We start from the raw sequence: 20426 nt of genomic DNA, 5'->3' as shown, positions 1-20426 counted from the left end.
GCAGGCAGGAGGACAGATGGGGGGGGATGGAGGACAGAGGCTGAAGTGACTGTGACCAGGCGGGGGGGGGGGAGGAACAGGGAGCCTGGGGAAGAAACACGTGTGCGAGCTGAAGGAGAAAGGGGGGCCCCAGACAATGTGGGGGCTGAGCGCAGCTCCAGGGCTGCAGCGGGCCTGCGGGGCCTGGAGAGAAGGACTTGCGGCGGGAGGGGGAGGGGGAGCGACCCTGCCAAAGAAAGGGAGGCCGCGGGGAGGGGATGACAAAGGGAGGGGGAGGGGCGTGGGAACGGGCGAGCGATGAATGAATGGAGGGGCGCGGGAGGGGCGGGCGGGCAGGCGGGGGCCGCGGGCGGAGAATGAATGGGCTGGAGGGCGGCGGGTGCAGCGGCCGCCCCGGGCTCACCCTCCCTTGCTCTCGGAGAGCAGCATGGCCGGGCCGGGCCGGCCGGGCTTCCTCCGCGCCGCCTCTAGTCCCGCAGCGGCAGAGGCAGCGGCGCCGGGCCTGGCGGGGACGGCGGCGGCGACAGCGGCGCACCGGCGATGCGGGCGGGCGGCGGAGCCATCTTGCTGCTGCCGCCGCCTTCCCAGCAGCCCCTGGAAGGCAGGGGGAGGGGGAGAGGGGAGGGGAGGGGAGGGGGAGGGACCCGCCTGGTGGGCAAGGGGGCTGCCCACTCCCTCCGCTCAGCACAGCCTCCCCCTGCTGTCCCAGGCAGGGGCCCGCTGGAAACCCTCCCAGGCCCAGCACATGCTCATGGGGAGCCCGCCGCAGCCCAGGCTCAGATAGACTGCCCCTGAGCACAGAGGCTCCATTGAGCCTTCCTGGCCAAGGGCAGAGATGGCCCTGCTCTCCCTGCAGGGCTGGGCGCAGCGGCGTAGCCATGGGGGGGCAGAGCGCTAAGGTTTGGGGGGGAGCCTGGCCGCAGCGTGCAAGCGGCGCTCCCCCCTCCCCTTCGGAGCCATTCTGGGCGCACGCCTCTGTTTTGCACCCACCACCCAGAATGGCTCCGAAGGGGAGGGGGGAGCGCCGCTTGCACGCTGCGACCAGGCTCCCCGCAAACCTTAGCGCTCTGTACCCCCTCTACTGCCCAAAAGGCCTTCTTCACACAACCCACTGTCATCCATAGAGTAAGTTACTGGGAGCCACAAGCTGTGAAGGACACCCAGAGGCACCCATTTTGTGGCACTGAATTGTACAAGTTGCTTCTTCACACTGTGCATAGTTACTTTCTTTTGCCCTGCATTGACTTATGAGGTGACCCCCTGCAAGAGGGAGATAACATTTTAAGTCCTCTTTCTCCATACCATGTACTATTTTATAGCCTCTTGTCATCCCCCTTGCTTGCCCAAGGTATCCTTTTGTCTTCGGTAAGAAATCCATGATGCTGCAATGGGTTTGGCACAGCCACCCAAAGGAAGCTGGCCTCAAGGGATATGCAGGTGGACATGGATAAGCTCCACCGCAAAGCTGCCTTACCTCAAAAGGTTCCCATATCCCTTCCGAAAAGACTATTAAAACCCCTTTCTGCCTAACACACAGGTGTACACATTTGATCCTTGTTGCATATCTGCAGCATTGGATAGAAATGGCTTAATGTAGGCCGCCCCCCCCAGTATGGATTGGGGTGGTCAACTTCCAGCCAAATAAGGTTCCCACTGCTCCTCCCTGCCATTCTTGGTCCCTTAAAACTCCTTCCTTCCCCCCCCCCCATTAATGTAGTCATATTGCAAGGGTGTTTTGCACCATGACAGGAATTTGGTTAAGCGAAGTTGTTGCACAAGCTATTAGCAACCTGGGCGAGGGTCACATTGTTTCCAGATGTAAAACAGAATCTAACACAGTGAGCACTATATATGGCAGCAAATTACTCATTTATGCCTGGCTCAAGGGAGGGGGGGTCACCAGAAGAAGCAGGAGCAGCCCAGGGAACTGATGAGCACCTCGGGCCCTTCTCATGCCTTTGTGTTTGACCTGCATGGGTCTAAGCTAGCAAGATTCAGGAGAGTGTGATTTAGGGAGAAGCAGTCCTAACATTTTCTGCCCTGCGCCTCAGACAATTCTTTTAGGCCACAATGATTACTCTCCCCTCCCCCCACTACTCACAATAATCATAGAAAGCCATATTGGTCTGTCAGGGGGGAAAAAAGGACCCAAAAGCTGCAGTTTAGTAATACCTTGGTTAGAAATGACCCTAAGTTGCAAGAAGCATCAACTTCTTCTAGAGAACTCAAAAGCTTAGTACTCATGCCTGTAAGTCATTTTTGGTTGGCCCTAATAAAAGATACTACCAGACTGGGGCTATTGTCTTTTTCTGTGAACTTGTGAATTATAGATGTATTTTAATCCTCTTACTGGCGATCCCACATCTTGGGTTGAGAGAATGTGCAGCAGTTCACAGTGATGCTCTGGGCAGACTCCCCTGATCATATTAAAATTACCAGGCATCTCTCCAAAAAAGCAAACCAGGTTCAAATAGGAACACACCACACATCAGCCCTGGGTTCCAAAACCATGTGGTGCTGCAGCTCAAACCTGCTCAGCAATCAGCCCTTTGCCCAAAAAGCCCTTTCTCCAGCCACAGTGAAGGAGAAAAGGGCCCTTTGCACATGCTTTGAACCATCACTTTGTGCATTCTGAAATATAAATCTCAATCAAATTAAGCACCCCTGTGACATACTGTGGTATGTGGTGTAACTGTATTGTGGTCTTAGTCCAGGTTCAAACTCCTGGGCTGCTGCTGGCTCTGAAGGTTCCCTCCTTGGGCATCTTGTTCATAAGTGGTCCAGGGTGTTACAATCTCTCCAACTTTGTTTCTTAGCATCTACCACCCAGATTCCTTGGCCTCCGATACTCACCTTTTCCTGTGGTGCTGCTCAGATGGGTGCTGTGGCTCTGAGACAGGGACCTCGCTGTCTAGGCCTGTGGCCTCCACTGGCAAGGAGGGCTCTGAGTTGCCCTGTGGGGAAAGGGGTGGTTTAGCAGGAAGATGCCATACGGTTTGAGGTTCAAGAGTTCCACCCCTGTATGCATCTCCCCTTCCAAATCTAAAGCAGAACTGATACTCTTAAAGAGGAGACCCCCTCCTCCCAATCCCATCCACTCCGTACTCGTTCCAGAACTGTGCTCTCCACCTCCATTTCGTCATGCTGCTGCTGGGTGGAGTGTCTCACAGGGTCCAAAGGTGAGGAAGAGGTGGTTTTTCCCTCTTCCCTGGGACTCATCGACACATCCTGCTGGATCTGGGGGCTGTGGCTCAGGGGGGTCTCCCCTGGAAGGGAGGACTCTTTGGTGTGGGGGTAGCTGGTGCTGTCCCTTGAGACGTCAGGACTGCAGGACTGAAAGTGGAAAGACAGAACCTCTGAGTCATTCAGCTCCTACTTGCCCAGGTGAGAAAAATCATGTTGAAATTAGGAATAGCACACGCGAGGCAACACACGTGTCACAAAACCTAGGGGATTTTCAAAGGCAGTTTGGAGTATGGGGATGGGGATGACCTCTCATAGGGGAAAGTCAAGAAGCAGAGCTATCCCCTGACTGAAGGCATCTTAGGCTGCAATCCTATACATATTTATCTGGGAGCAAGTCTCATTAAGATCAATAAGGCTTACTACTAAGTAGACATGTACTGCTACCTAATTACATTCACATAGGAGCAAAACAAGATGCATGTTGATGGTGAACACGTGTCATACCAAACACATAATCTCAGAAGAGGCATTCCCCCTTTCTCTTGCACACAGGTGGGAATGCCTCTTCTACAAGAGCACTTTTGCCAGGGGCAGTTTTCATATGTATTTGTCAGAAAAATAATTTTTAAGAACCTTATTACTCACCATCTGATTAATCAGGGATGCCTTTTATGTGGATCCAATAGTTTTTAAGAACATGAGAACATAAGAAGAGTCCTGTTGGATCAGGCCATAAACCCATCTAGTCCAGCTTCCTGCGTCTCACAGTGGCCCACCAAATGCCTCAGGGAGCACACAAGACAATAAGATACCTGCATCCTGGTGCCCTCCCTTAATCTGGCATTCTGAGGTAGCCTACTTCTAGAATTAGGAGGTTTTACATTACATATCATGGCTTGTAACACGTGATGAGCTTTTCCTCCAGAAATCTGTCCAATTCCCTTTTAAAGGCATCTAAGCCAGATGCCATCACCACATACTGTGGCAAGGAGTTCCACAGACCAACTACACTCTGAGAGCCACAAATGCTGTAGCCTTTCCTCATGAAAGAGGTGCCCCAGCACAGTGATCATTTTTTGTCCGTCTCTTTTGCACCTTTTCCATTTCCACTACAGGTTGAGCCTACTTATCTACATTTTTGATCTGTGGATTTGACTCAACAAGGGTCCTCTGGACCCCCACTGAGCCACATTCAGCCCAACATGAAGCCTCCAGAGGTGACCGGAGCTGTGGCCAGCAGCCTCCACAGACCTCAGAATGGCCTCCAGAGGTCCTAGAAAGGCACTTCCAGTTTTCTGCCAAAATCCTGAAGTGCCCTTCTAGGACCTTCCAAGGCCATTCTTCCAAGGCGCACAGCCTTCATGGGCCTCAGAACAGCTCCGGTCACATTCAGAGCTCAGTGGACCCCAAAATCTTTCAGTATCCACGAGGGGTCCAGGAACTGAACCCTTGTGGATAACGTGGGTCCACCTGTATATTCTTTTTGAGATGTGGCGTTCAGAACTAGACACAATACTCCAGGTGCAGCCTTACCACTGATTTGTACAACGGCATTATAATATTAGCCGTTTTGTTCTCAATACCTTTTCTAATGACACCAAGCGTAGAATTGGCCTTCCTCACTGCCGCTGCACATTGGGTTGACACTTCCATTGCGCTGTCCACTAGCATTCCAAGATCTCTCTCCTGATCTGTCACAGACAGCTAGAGGTTCCTTTTACAAGTAGGGGTTAAGTTTGGACTTATAGCAAAATGGCTTCTGAAAGGGGGATTTTCCTCCATAAGAAACAATGGAGGTAGGGACTGTAGAGAATGGTATGCAGTCCTGAATACATTTAAGTCAGTACGCACCCACAGGCGTAGCCCGTCTATGACACGAGTTGAGAACTTCATGTCAGGCAGTGAATTGGAGGAGACAGAGTTGGTAGGGGCCACCCGACATCCATCTGCTGCTTCCCCCAGCTTCTGCCTCCATGGAGTCCAGGTGGGCTCTTCTTGTATTGTAACATATGGGAGGAGGATGAGGAAGGCTTACCCTGTCCCCTGGCGTCCAGCATGCACCCCTCCTCCAATGGCCAGTGGAAGGAATGCTGGGAGTCCAGCAGTCCCTCCATGGTCATTAGAGGAAGCAGCAGCCCTGGATGCCAAGGTGAGAATAAATGGGGGGCTTACCCCTCTCCCTTGGTATCCACTGCTGCCTCCGCCCTCTCTAATACTGGACTCCCAGCATACCTTCCACCAGTCATCAGAAGAAGAGGTAGTGGCAGCAATGCTGGATGTTGAGAGGAGGCTGAGGAGGGCTTACCTCTCCTCCCCAGCACCCCACGCCACTGCCACCTCCTCTAATTGGCTGGTGGAGGGAATGCTGCAAGTCCAGTATTTCCAGTACAGCCATAGGGGAAGTGGCAGCAGTGGTGCTTGATGCCAAGGGAGAGAGGTAGCCCCCCCAACCCGCATCCGCTTCACTTACCCCCTCCTTTGGCATCAAGTGTCACTGCCATTGCAACACCCTTCAAAGGCTGCAGAGGGAAGGTTTGAGAGCCCAGCATTTCCTCTGTGGCTTACAGGATGTATATAAGCTCTGTATATTATAGGATGTTTTGGTGGCACTGGATGTCAAGGGAGAGGGGTAAGTGAAGCAGACAAGGTCAGGGGTCACTCTCCCTGTTACTCCCAACACCAACAAAACTGACAACATTGCAGTAAATGATGTCCTTTTAAGAGCCTGGGAGGACACAGGGAGAAAGAAGGAAGGTACGACCAGCAAAAGCAAAATCTAAACAATGGGAATGTCCCTTTATGAGTCTTGGGGATGAAGAAGACATGCAAGTGGAGCTGCAGCATTAAAGGGCAAAAGCATGGGGGATTTTTATTTTGAGTTTCTCAATAAGTTAAGAGCCTAAATGTGGGGAAATGTACGTGGAGAGGATTACAGTGGGGGGCCCCTGTAATTGATGAACCCATCACTGCAGCCCCCCAATAAGTAGCCTATGGCCTTAAGCCGTCCAGCATACAGCCTGTGGTTTTCAGACTGGGTGTGCAGATGGAATGATTAATAACAGGGGCCCTAAAATCTGCATGAGAACACCAGCCTCAACAAAATGAGGGGTGCACATGTCAAAGGGATTTTTGGGATGGAACCCCCCCTCCCCCCCAAAAAAAACCTAGTTTAAAACTCAGGTATAAATTTCATCTGCATTTCTTGTGTAGGCCTTGGAATTTGTACATAATGTTTCAGCTGCTCAAGGTGGGACTGCCTTCCCCACAGCAGGGGCTGAGGAGCCTGGCCAGAGGCAGACAGAAGGTTATGTCAGAATGCCAGATGCAAGGGAGGGCACCAGGATGAGGTCTCTTGTGATCTGGTGTGCTCCCTGGGGCATTTGGTGGGCCGCTGTGAGATACAGGAAGCTGGACTAGATGGGCCTATGGCCTGATCCAGTGGGGCTGTTCTTATGTTCTTAAACTACAATTCCCAGGAGGCCTTGCAGGTCTCTTGTTGTCTGGTGTGCTCCCTGGGGCATTTGGTGGGCCGCAGTGAGATACAGGAAGCTGGACTAGATGGGTCTATGGCCTGATCCAGTGGGGCTGTTCTTATGTTCTTATGAGGTATCTGGAACTCAGCAGCCCCTCGTCAGCCAGCCAGCCTCTCCCCCGCTCTCCCCAGGATTAGCTGGCCCTAAGCTACAAATGTCTTTTTGCTTTGAGATGTGGCTTGCCTGAAGCCAGCATCCATTCTCAGCATGTCCTGCCTCTCCTTCAAACTGAAGTCCTCCAGAGATCCAAGGGGAGAGAGCAGCTTGCAGCAGACACAGGGTTCACGTGGCCATCAGCAGCAATGGGCTTCTCTGACCTCTGTCTGAACACATTTGTTGTCCAGATGTCATGCACACACTGCTGAGGGGCTGCGAGGCAACTCCTTTGCTTCCCTGGTCCAAGCGCATAGCCTGGCCTGTCCAGAGGATGGGCATGCACTGTCTGCCTGTGGAGCAGCCACAATGCTTCCCAGCAATGTGCCATCCTCAGTCACTGCATGCATTCTCCCCCCTCCCAAAGTAGAGGGCCAGAGAGGGGGGGGACCCACTTGCAGAAAGCAAACAAAGCATGTAACTATCTTTCCCGGGATGCTGCAGGGTCTGTGCTCTGTGCCCAGTACCCTGGCAGAAGAAGGCGCTCACAAACTGCAGGGGATGAGGCTGTGTCTGGTCAGCAGTGTGGTGCAGTGGTTAGCATGCCTGCCTAGAATCGGGGGATACACAGGTTCAAACCCTTGCTCAGTTACAAAACTCAGAAGTTGGTCCAGGCCAAATAGAGCAACACTACACACGTTTCTTTGAAAGTAAGCCCCACTGTGTTCAATGGACTAACGCCACAGTAAAGTGTGCACAGTAAAGTGTGCCAGGGGACATCCACTAAAATTGAGTGTTGGGCGGGTTAGGACAGACAAAAGAAAATATTTCTTTACTCAGCGCGTGGTCGGTCTGTGGAACTCCTTGCCACAGGATGTGGTGCTGGCGTCTAGCCTAGACGCCTTTAAAGGGGGATTGGACGAGTTTCTGGAGGAAAAATCCATTATGGGGTACAAGCCATGATGTGTATGCGCAACCTCCTGATTTTAGGAATGGGTTAAGTCAGAATGCCAGATGTAGGGGAGAGCACCAGGATGAGGTCTCTTGTGATCTGGTGTGCTCCCTGGGGCATTTGGTGGGCCGCTGTGAGATACAGGAAGCTGGACTAGATGGGCCTATGGCCTGATCCAGTGGGGCTGTTCTTATGTTCTTATGTTCTTATGATTGCAGCCCAAGTGTCACCACCTCTCAGGTCTGTTATGGAGATTCAGGGTAGGGGCAGAGCACCATCTCTGCTACCCTCCCAAGTACCACTCACCACTGGTGATCAGCTGAATGCTTAGTTAAAGGCTGTTAAAGGAAAAAAGAAAGCCTGGAGGTCACTAAGGCTAAAAGACTCACTTGGGATTCAGCAGGATGTTTCAGCCATGAATTAAACAAGGATTTAGTCAATCAATTTCTTCCCCCCCTCCCTCCCAGGGTCAAAGTGGGGTCAACATTAGGTGTGAATTAAAAAGCGATAAAAACACACTGCAAGTGTCAGTTACTGGGCTGGACTCTCTCTGTGGAAAAGCCAGGTGGCTTCTAGAGTGGGGCCAGCCAACAAGAACCAAATCTGCAATCCTGAACAGACGCAAGGTTCAGAACTGCAATGGCTGAATTTCCACCTGGTTCTGGAGGGTGAAAAGTAATCTAGAGCCCCACTAACCTTCCTGCTGCTATCACTGCTGGAGCGTGATCTGGAACCCGATCTGGACCGTGACCGGGAGCATGAACTCGTGCGCTGCTCAGAGCCAGAACGAGACTGTGACCCTGAGGCCCGCCGTTTCCTCACGGGCGACTCTGAGGAGCCAGACCGGGGTCTCCTTGGGCGGGAGCGGGTTTGCGAGCTGCCTCGGGAGCGAGAACGGGATCTGGAGGAGCTGGAGGCTGAGGAGGAAGAGGAGCGGGAGGAGCGGTCATCTCGTGGTCTTTCCTGCTGGTGCTGAGGGAGAGGCAAGGGAGATGGCGAGTGGCTGGGCCCGTCCTCTGGGACACTGGAGCTGGCCACGGTTGGTGGTTCCTGAGATGGGGGAGACGGTCGAAAGAGCGGAGGCGGGGCTTCATCTTCCGCGGGGCTGGGCCCAGCCAGGGCTTCCTTGGTTAAGAGCGGGGGAGGGGGTTCATCTCCCCCATCGTCTAACTGGGTGTGCTGTGCTTCGGTCAACTGAGGTGGCGATGGGGATGCCCGAATCAGAGCTGCCGCTGCCGCCGCCGCCTCTTCCATAGTCCTCAGGGCCTCAGCTGCCTCCTCCTGGTCTTCATCTCTCTGGGTTTTCTCCTGCTGGGGCTGTAGAATACCAGCTGTCTCTCCACCAAGGTCTGCCAGCTGCTCCCCTGGTATCTCATGGACATCAGCCGCCCCTTGCTCTGGCTGGCGGAGCACCACTTCTTCAGCTGTTCCCTCCTCTAGGGGTTCTGGTAATGGGGCTATAATTGCTAATCCTATGGTCTCATCTGACTTCTTATCCTGGAATCCTGATCCCTCAGGAGCCCCCCTTTTCTCTTGCAATTCTTGTGTCACGGCTACTTGCAGTTCTTCCTGGCATTCTGGCACCACAGGCTCTGCCTCCGCTTCCACCAGACCGGTTGAGGGAGAGACAAGTGGCACGGCTGCTTCACACCCCTGGGTATCTGGGCTCTTGGCTGTGGCTTCTTTTTGCTGGGATTCTAGGGCGACAGGTGTGGACACCTGGCAAAGGGCCTTCCCTTGCGGAACTCGCACCCCAGGTTCAGCCTGCCCCTTCAGCTTTTGTTCCACCTGCAAAGGAGCAACTTCCTCCTCTTCTTCCTCCTCTTCTTCTTCCTCCTCTTCCTCATCTTCATCTTCCTCCTCTTCTTCTTCCTCTTTTACAGGTGTCCGCTGGGTAGCCTTTCGACTCCTAACAGGTGTCTCCCGCTCTTCACTGCTTGGAGCCTGGATTCCTCCGGTGGTCTTAACAGCTCTGGCCTAAAGGAGAGGGATGACCAGTTTGTGGCATATTCAAAGTGCCTTCCCACCAACTCTTCCCAATGCTGCCCATGTGCCAAACATCGCATACTTAATTCTCCCCAAATGATCACCCCCCACTATTGCCACTTACCTGCCTAACCCGGGTGGGATGTTGCTCTTGTCTTCTTGCTCCTCCTTCATCAGACTCCCCCCTCTCCCGGGACATAACACAGCTCTTGCCTGCCAAAGGAACAAGATGCTCATCAGCTGACCAGGCCCTAAATTGGTTATCAAAAGATAAAGCAGGTACCAGCTGCTGAGGGAGGCACAAGATCCTCTTTCATCCCACATAGCCTGCTTTTCCGGTGCATCTTCACAAAGCAAATATCTGGGTTGCCAACCCCTTGGCCTCCAAGTAGCGTAAAGTGAGTGGTTCCGTGTTCCCTATCATTTGCTACATCAGACAATTTTCAATACACTCTACTGCCCCCAGAACCTGGAACTCCAACCCATCTGGCCCCCCCATTGGTTTGTTTTCTGTAAACTTGTGAAGACTTTTGTGCTCATGCAGGCATTGGGCTGAGAAAAACCCCATCTATATTTTTTGTGCGTTCCTTTGTTTCTTCAGCTGATCTCAGTCCTTCACTCCGTAGACTTGGGAGTGTTTGTGGGTATTGTTGTTTTTATGATGAAAGCAACATTCTATTATTGTATCTGTGTATTTTAATCTGTGAATGGCCTTGGAGGCTTCTCTGATAGCTGACAGGCAGGACAGCAACCCTAAAGCAAATGAAAACTGTGGTTCAAAGTGAAGACTGGACTGCATTGAGTGACAGGAGATTATTAATAGTATTAATAATTATATACTGCTTTTCAACAGGAGTAGTTCACAAAGTAGTAAAATAAATCAATAAATAGATCATCAGTACCCCAAAACTTGACTGAAACCTCCCTGCTGGCCTGATCTTGCCTCGTTCAGGAAATTCTAGCAGAACAGCAGCCCACAGGAAAGGTTACCAGCTGTGTACCTCTTGCTCCCTCAGGAACTCTCCACAGGACTGCATGATTGCTCCTCGCACTGTTTCCCAACTTATCAACTTTGATCTAATTGTCTTTGAGAGAAGCTCTCTGGTCTCACAGTTCTTTTACCTGACAGCTCTTGTTTTTTTTCTACCAATTCCTTTTGGTCTTTCCCTCACTATCTATTTATACCCCATCCTTCAATGCAGACACCCTCAAGGCAGCTCACAACATGCCATGAAAACCACCAAACACTTTCCCCCCAAGGAACCAAATAGCACAGTCAAAACAAGACAAAATCACCCTTTCCTTGAACATTTTGCCCACTGCCTCAATATTGATAAGATTGAGGCAGTGGGCAAAATGTTCAAGGAAAGGGTGATTTTCTCTTCTTTTGACTGTGCTACTTGGTTCCTTGGGGGGAAGGTGTCTGGTGGTTTATAAATCAGTTTATTTCAGAATGCTAGGGACTGGAAAATAATACCGGTATTTTCCAGTCCCTAGCATTCTGAAATAAACTGATTTTTTAAGCTCTTCAATATTTCTTTCTTTAAAATATTATCTTTCTCCTCTTTGAATGGACCAAGTCTCAGTTTCTTATACAATAAATAAAAGGAAACAAAGGATGCAACAGGGAGAGAATGGGAACATCATGCTCACTCTCTGGGTCTGCAGCTTCCCGGGCCTCCCGCTCCAGACGTTGCCTCAGCAACTCCTGCTGCTTTTCCAGGTACTGTTTGATGAAGCTGTTTTGGCTCATCTCCTCACCAATCTGATGGGATGCACATGAGAGAGAGAATGGCAAGAGTCAACAGTTTTAACCACAGCTTTAGAACACGATCAAGATCTATTGAGTTAGACTGGTTAGCCTGAGCTTCAGGGTTCCAACACTGGGAGGAAAGCTTGGGGGAGCTGGAACTAAGTAGCAGACGGGGGGGACGGGACACGCAGGTGGGACAGCAAGGCCTCTGGATTCAAATTCTCACTTCTAGACCTGGAGCAGGATATAATCACGCTCAATTATTGAGTCACCTGCAAAGCCTACAAGTATTTGAGTGTCGGAAGAGTTAGAACAGACAAAAGAAAATATTACCTAGTGTGTAACTAACCTGTGGAATTCCTTGCCACAGGATGTGGTGATGGCACCTAGCCTAGATGCCTTTAAAAGGGGATTGGACAGATTTATGGAGGAAAAGTTCATCACAGGTAATAAGCCATGTTGGGTATGTGCAACCTCCTGGTTTTAGAAGCAAGCCATCTCTGAATGCCAGATGCAAAGGAGTGGCAACAGAATAAAGGTATCTTGTTGCTTTGTGTCCTCCCTGAGCCATCTGGTGGGCCACTGTGAGATACAGGAAGTTGGACTAGATGGGCCTTTGGTCTGATCCAGCAGGGCTCTTTTTATACTAGTAAGAGAGGAAAAGAAAAGGCTACATATCCTCACCAACATACCCCAACCACACATAAGGAGTAGGTGTCATTCTCACCTGGGAATTGGGTTGGAAGGTGGTATGTGGGGTTGAATGTTTCTGGAGGTTTTCGAGCATCAGGGCCTGCAATTGAAAAGGCAATCACATCAGAGAATCACACACTGCCCTCAAGAGGTTGGGCTAAGCCCAATAGCAACTGCTCAGCCTCTCTGGAAAACCCACCCCCAAGTTCATCGAGAACAACCTGCTAACCATCTATCCAAAAGCAAGATCCCTGCAATAAGGCAGCCCAATGTTGACCACACAGTCTACTGTCAAGCTCTTAAAGTAAAACAATCCCTCCTCTTCTCATCTATAAAGGCAGATTGACCATTTCACCCAATCCTACGTTTCCCAAAGACATCTTCAAACTAGTCCATCAATGGCCACCTCACCTAACAATCCTGACCCACCCATAATAACCCAAACCAGACTTTCCCAGCTTGTGACCTGTCCAAGAACCTGTTCCCATAACTTTGTGTCAGCCCAGTATTCTATATCCAGGCTCCTCCAAGTGGTCACTCACCTGTTATTTGTTGCGTGCTTTTCCACCAAGGCACAATGGCAGCCTGAAGTACGTAGCTATACTTATTTTGTTTTTATCTTACTCAATGTTACCCTCATTCACCCTCTCAAATCCTATATCCCTGATCAGCCAAACCCAAGGATCTTGACTTAATCTATTCTTCGGCTCAATTTCCCCAAGTCAATATAAACCATGTCACATAACTGGAACTGGGGGCTCACATTAACCTTCTGCAAACCCAGCCTCCACCTGAGCTTCTTCTGAAGATATCACTTATGGTCCCCAAGACAATATCCAGGAACTATATCCAACTGACACTCCAATCCAGCCATCTTTCATCACATGGGTCTCTGTCAGGCACACTGCACAAGAAGCCTTTGCAATTGGAAAGCTTTAACACACTTTTCAAATTTGCAAAATACAGTATTCTGTGAACTCTTGTCTACATCTGCACAATATCCCACTGGTAACAATAATGGCCTCTGAAACCAAGACCAAGCCATGCTGATTGACTTTAGTTTCTGTCTGATGGACAGAACTTGGGGGTCCTTGAGCAAAGTCTGATCTGCTAGCCATTGCCCTATTGATGAATAGTCCAATGGTACCCAAATCGAATTTAACACTCGCACTCAGAAACACTTGCATCCAGGCTACACAGCAAGTCAATAAACAAAAATGCCACAATCCAAAAGCAAGATGACTCCAACCACCCAAGTTCTCCAATCAAAAACAATATGACAACATCTTGTGCACATGCAGGAGCATGCCTGCTGGCGTGGAAAAACTGACATTGGTAATCTAATGCCTCCAGCACAAACTGCAAGAAACAGCTGAAAGGGGGATTATTTTTATGGTCTTACTTGAACCACAGAACATGAAGTCCATCTCACAACAGCAGAAACAAACTTATAGGAAACATTCAACAGGCTAAACGAGGATGGATGTTTCCCCCTTCACACACTGGAACCACTCTGAGGCTGCAATCCTATACAGTACACACTTCCAAGAAGGAAGCCACACTGAAATCACATGCAGTTTACTTCCGAGCAAACACAGGATTAGGCTGTTTGATGGGGAATTTGCAGCGGCCACCAGTTCCTCGAGGAAAAGCATTTTGCATCTGTTGATATGTATCTACACTTGTATCAAAACTACAACTATTGTTTTACAAGCTAAAATTTATTCAGTACTTCTGTCAGTTGTATGTTTCTACAAAGACAGGTGCTGGGCTCAAGCTGTTCCTCTCTCAGTTCTAATGCCAGCAATGTGGGGCTGGCTGTTTTCACTGAGGGAAATGCCCACTCCTCTCACAGCTACCTCACTCCTTCCAAGGCTGGGCACCCAGGCACTGCATGGCACTTCCTGGTCAGGCTCCCAACAAGCCACAGCTCAAACTGAAGGCCAGATCCTGTCCAATTTTCCAGCACTGATGCAGTCATGCCAATAGGGCATGCACAACATTCTGTGATGGGGGGGGGGAGTCATGGAGGCCTTTCAAGGTAAGGGAATGTTTGTTCCCCTACCTGGGAGCTGCATTGCAGCTGCATCAAGTGCTGGAAAGCTGGATAGCATTGGGCCCTAAGATGGGGGTCCAACTTCAACCTATTCTGCTAATATGGACATGCAAAGAAAAAAGTAGTTGAAGTTTTACCTGCCCTGACCCAAAGGATTCTTGACACATGAACCCACATTATCCAAACCAGAATACAACAGCAGAGAGTTACACACCAAGCTGCCTACAAAGCCCAGATGACTAAAAGCTACAGTAGCTCAAGGGTCCAGTTGCCAGTTCAAATCTCACCTCTGCTACAAATTCAACAAGTGCAGTAGTGCAATCTTATGCATGTCTACTCAGAAGTAAGCCCAACTGAGTTCCATGGGACTTGCTCCCAAGTAAGTGTGTACAGAATCGCTGCCCTAGTCTTTCACAGCTTCAGCCCTTCCCTCTACAGCAGGGGTCTCCAAAACCCTGATGTGGCCCACAGCCAGCCTCTGAGCGGTGCTGCAACTGCATCTGGAGGGTGTTCTGAGGACCAGAGAAGTTGAATGAATGACTGAGCCCAATCGTTTTTTATTCACTCATCTAAGCTCCAGCTCTAATTTATTTATTTAACTTTCATATTTAAATTTTTTTCCCCAGCCCTCAACTCTGTGCCCGATATTTAATGAGGCCCTCTGGCCAAAAGTCTGGAGATCCCTTTAATACTGAGAAGGGTATCAAAGGACCTTACAGGACTGCCATAGAGATTACTACAATTACACGATGTACACAAAACACTTAAAAGTGCTCTACAGAATGCTAAGTGTCACTGTGATCTTTGAAGTATTTATGAAAAACTACAAAGCAAAAAATGGCTAACATCTCACAAGCACATACAATGCACAGAATGAGCCCCCATGACATTGCAGGCACAAGAAACACCCAATCCTCCCCCCCCCCCCAATCATTTCTGGGATCAAAACCAGAACATCCCAAACCGTTTGCCACCAACACAGGGCAGAATATAACCTAACAATGTTTCCCTCTGCAGTTGTCCACACTGCCCCACGCTATCAGCAAGAGTAATTGAACAGGTTTAGCGCTCCCCCCATAATCTCCACCTACCACCCTGTAATCCTCCCTTACTGACATACTCAAAATCCCTATGTCCAAGGGTCATAGGCAATGTACAACACAACCCTACATTGCACCTTTGTAAATGGTTAGAGAATACAGATCTGTTGTTGATGGTTCTCCTCAGTGTGTTCAATTCCAACCTGAGCTGACTGGGAGCCACTTACTTGCAAAGCTGAAGTTCTCCAGGCTCCCTTCAGAGAGAGCCATAAAACACTTTGTGTGTGATGCAAAAAACAGTACAAAAACTTTTGGCCATAATGTGTTTCTCATCTTAAAACTGGAGCTCTGGCAGTGCACCTCAGCTCTTGCACAGCTCACTCCTCTGGCTTGCTCCAGCTGCCGAAACACAACATCCAAAAGGCCACTCCAGAGGAGTCAATATGCCAGGGGAAGGAAATGAGGACTCAAACCAGTGCACAAGGTAAAGAACAAAATGTAAATGTGGTAGTGTAGTTAGTAACTACTAGTAGCCAATACTAACTACTAGTAGCTAGCAGCAGTAACTAATAAATGGTGGAGTATGTTAGTAACAACTAGTAGTTAGTACAAAATAGTTGCTAGTAGTACTAACTACTAGTTAGTAACTAGTAAGTGGTGTAGTTTGTAATTACTAATAGCTAGTACTACCTTCTAGCTATTATCTAGTGATGGAGTAGTTCGTAACAACTTGTAGCTAGTACTATGAGCAGGTAGTAGTACTAACTACAAGTAGCTAGTAGTACTAACTGCTAGTTAGTAACTTTTAAATAGTTACTATTGTAACTAATGTACTATTGTAAACAGTTACTATTTAGTAACTGGTAAGTGGTGGAATAGTTAGTATACCAGTAGGTAGTAGTACAAACTACAAGTTAGTAACCAGTAAGTGGTAGGGTAGTTTATAACTACTAATAGCTAATACTAACTACTAGTAGTAACTTGTTACTGGAAGAGTAGTTAGCACTAGTACTAGCTAATAGTACAAACTACTATTTAGTAACTAGTAAGTGGTGGAGTAGTTCATATACTAGTAGCTAGTAGTACTAACTACAAATTAGTGACCAGTAAATAGTGGGGTAATTTATAACTACTAGTAGCTAGTACTTACAAGCAGCTAGCTGTACTAACTACTAGTAGCAACTTGTAAGTGGTGGAGTAGGTCGTACTAGTACTGGCTACTAGTACAAACTACTATTTAGTAGCTAGCAAGTGGTGGAAGAGTTAGTAACTACTAGTAGCTGGCAGTACTGCCTACAAGTTAGTAACTAGTAAGTGCTGGAGCAGTGTGCAGCTACCAAGAGCTGGTACTGACTGTTAGTGGCCAACAGCAGAGGGCAGTGCCAGCCAACAGGCGGTGGGGCACCTGGCACTCCTGGCCCAGGAGCGAGGCCCCGCCGCCCCACAGGGAACCACCAGCGCCCGCAGCCCGCGCGCAGACAGGGCCCCCGCTCCTTCCCGCCCGCCGCGCATGCGCACCCTTGCGCGCCCCGGGGCCAGGGGCCCGCGGAGGCAACCGCCCGCGGCGCGCTGTGCGCATGCGCGAGGCAGCGGCCCCGGGCCCCCCCGCGCCCCGCTCACCCCGCGGAGGCGCTTGATGAGGGCGCTCTTCTGCCCGCTCTTGGCCAGGCCGCGCTGCTCCAGGGCCGCCTTCAGGTCCGCGACGCGCAGCGCCTGCAGCGGCCGCCCGTCCAGAGTCACCTCCTCCCCGTCCGCCATCTTGAGTGGCGCCGCTGCCTCCCGCCGCTTCGGGGGCGCTCGGGCGCTTCCGGAGGCGCTCGGCTCCCACCTCCGCGCCAGTCGGACCTTTCCGGACACTTCCGCCGGGAGAGCCGCCCTCGGGTACGACCGCTTCCGGGTTGCTGCGCTTGTCAGCGCCCGACCCGGAACTGAGCTTCGGGCACTCTCCGGAATCCCGCTTTTCCCTACGGAAGCCTCCGTGGGCCAAGACTCTCGCGTCCGCGCAATCGCCGTGCGGCTCTCGGCTTCGGGTTTTCCCGGCGGCGCTCGGCTCTTTCCGTCTCCGCCCCTTTTCCTGCCCGGGTCCTGATGGAAGGTGGAAGGAGTTGCGCGAGCCGCAGCCTGAGCAGGGAAAGGACCCAGGTGAGAACCATGCTCAGCTCTGGCTCTTGCTGCGCCTCCTGCTTATGCTTTTAATTTCAACTAAGCAGCTAATTGCAGTGCTATTAATTAATTGATCTTAGTTGCAGATCTAATTTGAATTCGGTTAATTAATTAATTTTAATTGGGTTAATCAATTTTTCTGCAGGAGCTGTTCACAAAGCAAAATCTAGAAATGGTTCCCTGCCCCAAAGGGCTTACAATCAAAAAAAGAGATGCAAATGAGATGGCAACAGCCAGCTTGCCCGCTAGAATGAGATGCAAATGAGATGGCAAGGGCCGGTGGCGTAGCTGGAGGGAGGCGTAGCAGCCAGCCTGGCGGGGAGCCTCAGTACGGTGGGCAAGTGGCCCCTCCCTTCAGAGCCATTCTCGGCAGGGGGGGGCAAAACGGAGCCATAAGGCCATAAGGCTCTGTTTTGCCCCCCCGCCCCACCGGGAATGGCTCCGAAGGGAGGGGCCGCTTGCCCGCTTCTCTTAGGCTCCCCGCCAGGCTGGCTGCTATGCCCCCCTCCAGCTATGCCACCAGCAAGGGCCAGCAACAACCCCTGGAAAAGATGCCCTGCTTGGGTGGGGACGGTGAAAGTGGGACAGTGGCTCTTCCCTCCCCACCACCTGCTTGCTAAATACAAGAGGAGCCCCACCTTGGAAGGTGCTTCATGGCCCCAGTTCGCAGGGGTGCATTGGGATTCTGAGTAAAGTAAAAACACTCTTCAAATACCTCTAGGTCAGCTGCATAAAGGTCAGCTGCAGGTGCTCACTGCTGGTGGTGTAACTCGGGGTGCAAGGCACTAAGTTTTGCAGGGAGTCTCCCCGCAGCTGCAAAGCGCTAAGTGAAGGGCAGGGACCGCTTACACGCGCATTCAGACTCCTGCAAAACGTAGTGCTTTGCACTCCCTCGAGTTGCACCACTGCTCACTGCTACGAAAAATGCGCTTGCTCTCTCTCTCTCTCTGTGTATAAATACACATGTGTGCATATGTATATATAATCTGTAGCAAGAGACAAGGTGCTCTTGATTCTGAGCTGAGCGCTTGCTCATAACATGTTCTCGGGACCTGGTTTAAATTAAATTTCATCCGCCTCCAGGACCTGGTTCAAATGCAACTTTGTCTGCCTCCGATATCAACATCTTTGTTTGATTTATTGTGATGTTTAGAATTAATGATTGAGAGGCTTCGCACCTGATCAGAGTCCAGTTTCACAGGTCTTTATTTTTTTAAATCCGGTAATTGTTTACATGTGAGGTTCTGTTGTTTTTGTTGCATCTGTACTCAGTGCATATGTGTGACACTGATCCTAGTTGTTCTCTGTTTGTACCTCTTCCTCTCCAGTCTGTTTCACTTCTAAAGGTATGCAGCTGTCACTTCCTTTCCTCTTCCCCAAAGTGGGGATTTCTCTCTTGCAAATCTCTGGTAGCCTAAAGAAATAGCTTTTATTTAGCTTCTTTTAAGGAGCAAAGGCCTCCATGTGAGAAAACAGTTCATTAGTCGCCAACCTGTGAATTGTTCCTAGTCTTGAGTCCATTTAAGTGGGTTGCAAGTCTGAAACAGTTAAATGTGGCTAAAATAGACAATCCTGGACTAGACTGACAGTGTAAGTTCTACAAACATACTAAGGCTTTCATGGCTGGATGAGTTGAGAACATAATTTGAAATGTCTCTCCACTCTTTAAGCCATGGATTAAAGTCCATTGTAGGACCTAGTATAAGTTCTGTCCCCTTGTTTGCAGGACTCCATCCCAAGTGTTGATTCTTGCTTCAGGTCCATGGACTCATTGGCCAAAGTCCTATTCCTTTTCCTGCCCCTCCAAGACTTTGCTGCCTGGCTCAAGACCCCTAACTCCTTTCTCCACCTCCACCCCATGTTTCTTCGCTGCCCCTCTGCAGGATGTCTGAGCCGCTGCCCCTGTCGTATGTGACCGCGCAGGAGATGCGATGCCTGCTGCATTGGCTGTCAGGCTGGGCCCCAGCGCAACGTGAGCGCTTCCTCCAGGACTTGGTGGACAAGGCTGTTCCCTGGAAGATGCTCCCCCTGCTGGAAGGGCTGGCAGGACTCAGTGTGGCACCCGGGAAGCCTCCATCTATCTTTGAGTGTCAGATGCGCCTCTGGGACCAGTGGTTCCGCAGCTGGTCGGAGGCTGAGCGCAATGAATTTGTGAGGCAGATGGAGGAGACGGAGCCAGACTTGGCCTCCCGCTTTTATCAAGAAGTGGCCAAAACGGCAGGACAAGCGTGACGGGGATTCCACTATAGCTCTCCAGATATCCCTCCACGTTTTACTAACCAGACTCCCTCCTGGCCAGTTATCAATCCGTGGGATAAACTTGTACAAAATACACATGATTAAAACATTCAGTTGACTGCCTCTGTGTAGATTCTCCATTTTGTTGCAGTATGGCCACTTTCTACTTCCAGACAGTGAGAGGTCAGGGAGAACCACGAGGCCTGATTCTTTTTCTGTTGGTTTGACTAGAATGTGGAAGCCGAGGCCAGAATGGAATGTTTGCCTTCTTGTAAGCTGAGATAAGTAGTGGGGGAATATTTTCCACTTTGCTGTAAATATGGGTATTGAACCATATGGAATATTCCCATAATATGTATCTGAAAAAGTAAATATTGTTTTGTTACTGATTGGTTGTTTTACATTTGGTTGTGTTAAATTTTATTATTGTGAGCTGTGTCGGATGTTTCCTTTGGAAAGGCAGGGTGCAAAAATTGTAATAAATGCTTACATTAAAGATGTTTGTGGAAACGTTGAATGAGAGAGAAGAGCCCTGCTAGATCAGGACAAAGGCCCACCAGTCCAGCCTCCTGGTTCTTCCCAGAGTGGCCAGTTAGATGTCCCACAAGCAGGACAGGAAGGCAACAGCCTTCCCCTGTCCCCAGAATCGGAGTTTGACTGCCTCTGAAGATGGAGGTTCTTCCTAACTATCACAAGTGACGGCCATTGATTGACCTCCCCTTCTCCTCCAGGA

General features: G+C 50.2%; 2 protein-coding genes across 4 annotated transcripts in view; one reads left to right on the top strand and one right to left on the bottom strand.

Moving 5' to 3' along the window:
* The window catches only part of ACIN1 (apoptotic chromatin condensation inducer 1), a 31282-nt gene extending 14151 nt beyond the window's left edge, over positions 1–17131 (bottom strand). The window contains exons 1-7 of one of the 3 annotated variants that reach the window (XM_066627018.1): positions 16913–17131; positions 12231–12296; positions 11404–11515; positions 9875–9963; positions 8461–9741; positions 3106–3333; positions 2854–2954 (exon numbers count right to left, since the gene is read on the bottom strand). In XM_066627018.1, the coding sequence (XP_066483115.1) occupies positions 2854–2954; positions 3106–3333; positions 8461–9741; positions 9875–9963; positions 11404–11515; positions 12231–12296; positions 16913–17050 (2015 nt within the window). In that variant the 5' untranslated portion in view covers positions 17051–17131. Of the gene's footprint in view, positions 1–403; positions 500–2853; positions 2955–3105; positions 3334–8460; positions 9742–9874; positions 9964–11403; positions 11516–12230; positions 12297–16912 lie in introns of those variants that run through there. The other 2 variants (XM_066627019.1, XM_066627020.1) reach the window with 2 other exon arrangements.
* Positions 17132–17337: 206 nt separating this feature from the next.
* C5H14orf119 (chromosome 5 C14orf119 homolog) lies at positions 17338–19816 on the top strand. Its single transcript, XM_066629100.1, has 2 exons — positions 17338–17434; positions 19339–19816. The coding sequence occupies exon 2, from the start codon at positions 19340–19342 to the stop codon at positions 19685–19687; it is 348 nt and encodes a 115-aa protein (XP_066485197.1). The 5' UTR covers positions 17338–17434; position 19339; the 3' UTR covers positions 19688–19816.
* Positions 19817–20426: the final 610 nt, after the last annotated feature.

The sequence above is a fragment of the Tiliqua scincoides genome, chromosome 5 (genome assembly GCF_035046505.1).
Source record: "Tiliqua scincoides isolate rTilSci1 chromosome 5, rTilSci1.hap2, whole genome shotgun sequence".
Classification (NCBI taxonomy): domain Eukaryota; kingdom Metazoa; phylum Chordata; class Lepidosauria; order Squamata; family Scincidae; genus Tiliqua; species Tiliqua scincoides.
This window is presented reverse-complemented; position numbering and strand designations above follow the sequence as displayed.

Coding starts and splice junctions, on each gene's coding strand:
- C5H14orf119 (XM_066629100.1), top strand. CDS start 19,340: ATGTCTGAGCCGCTGCCCCTGTCGTATGTGACCGCGCAGGAGATGCGA.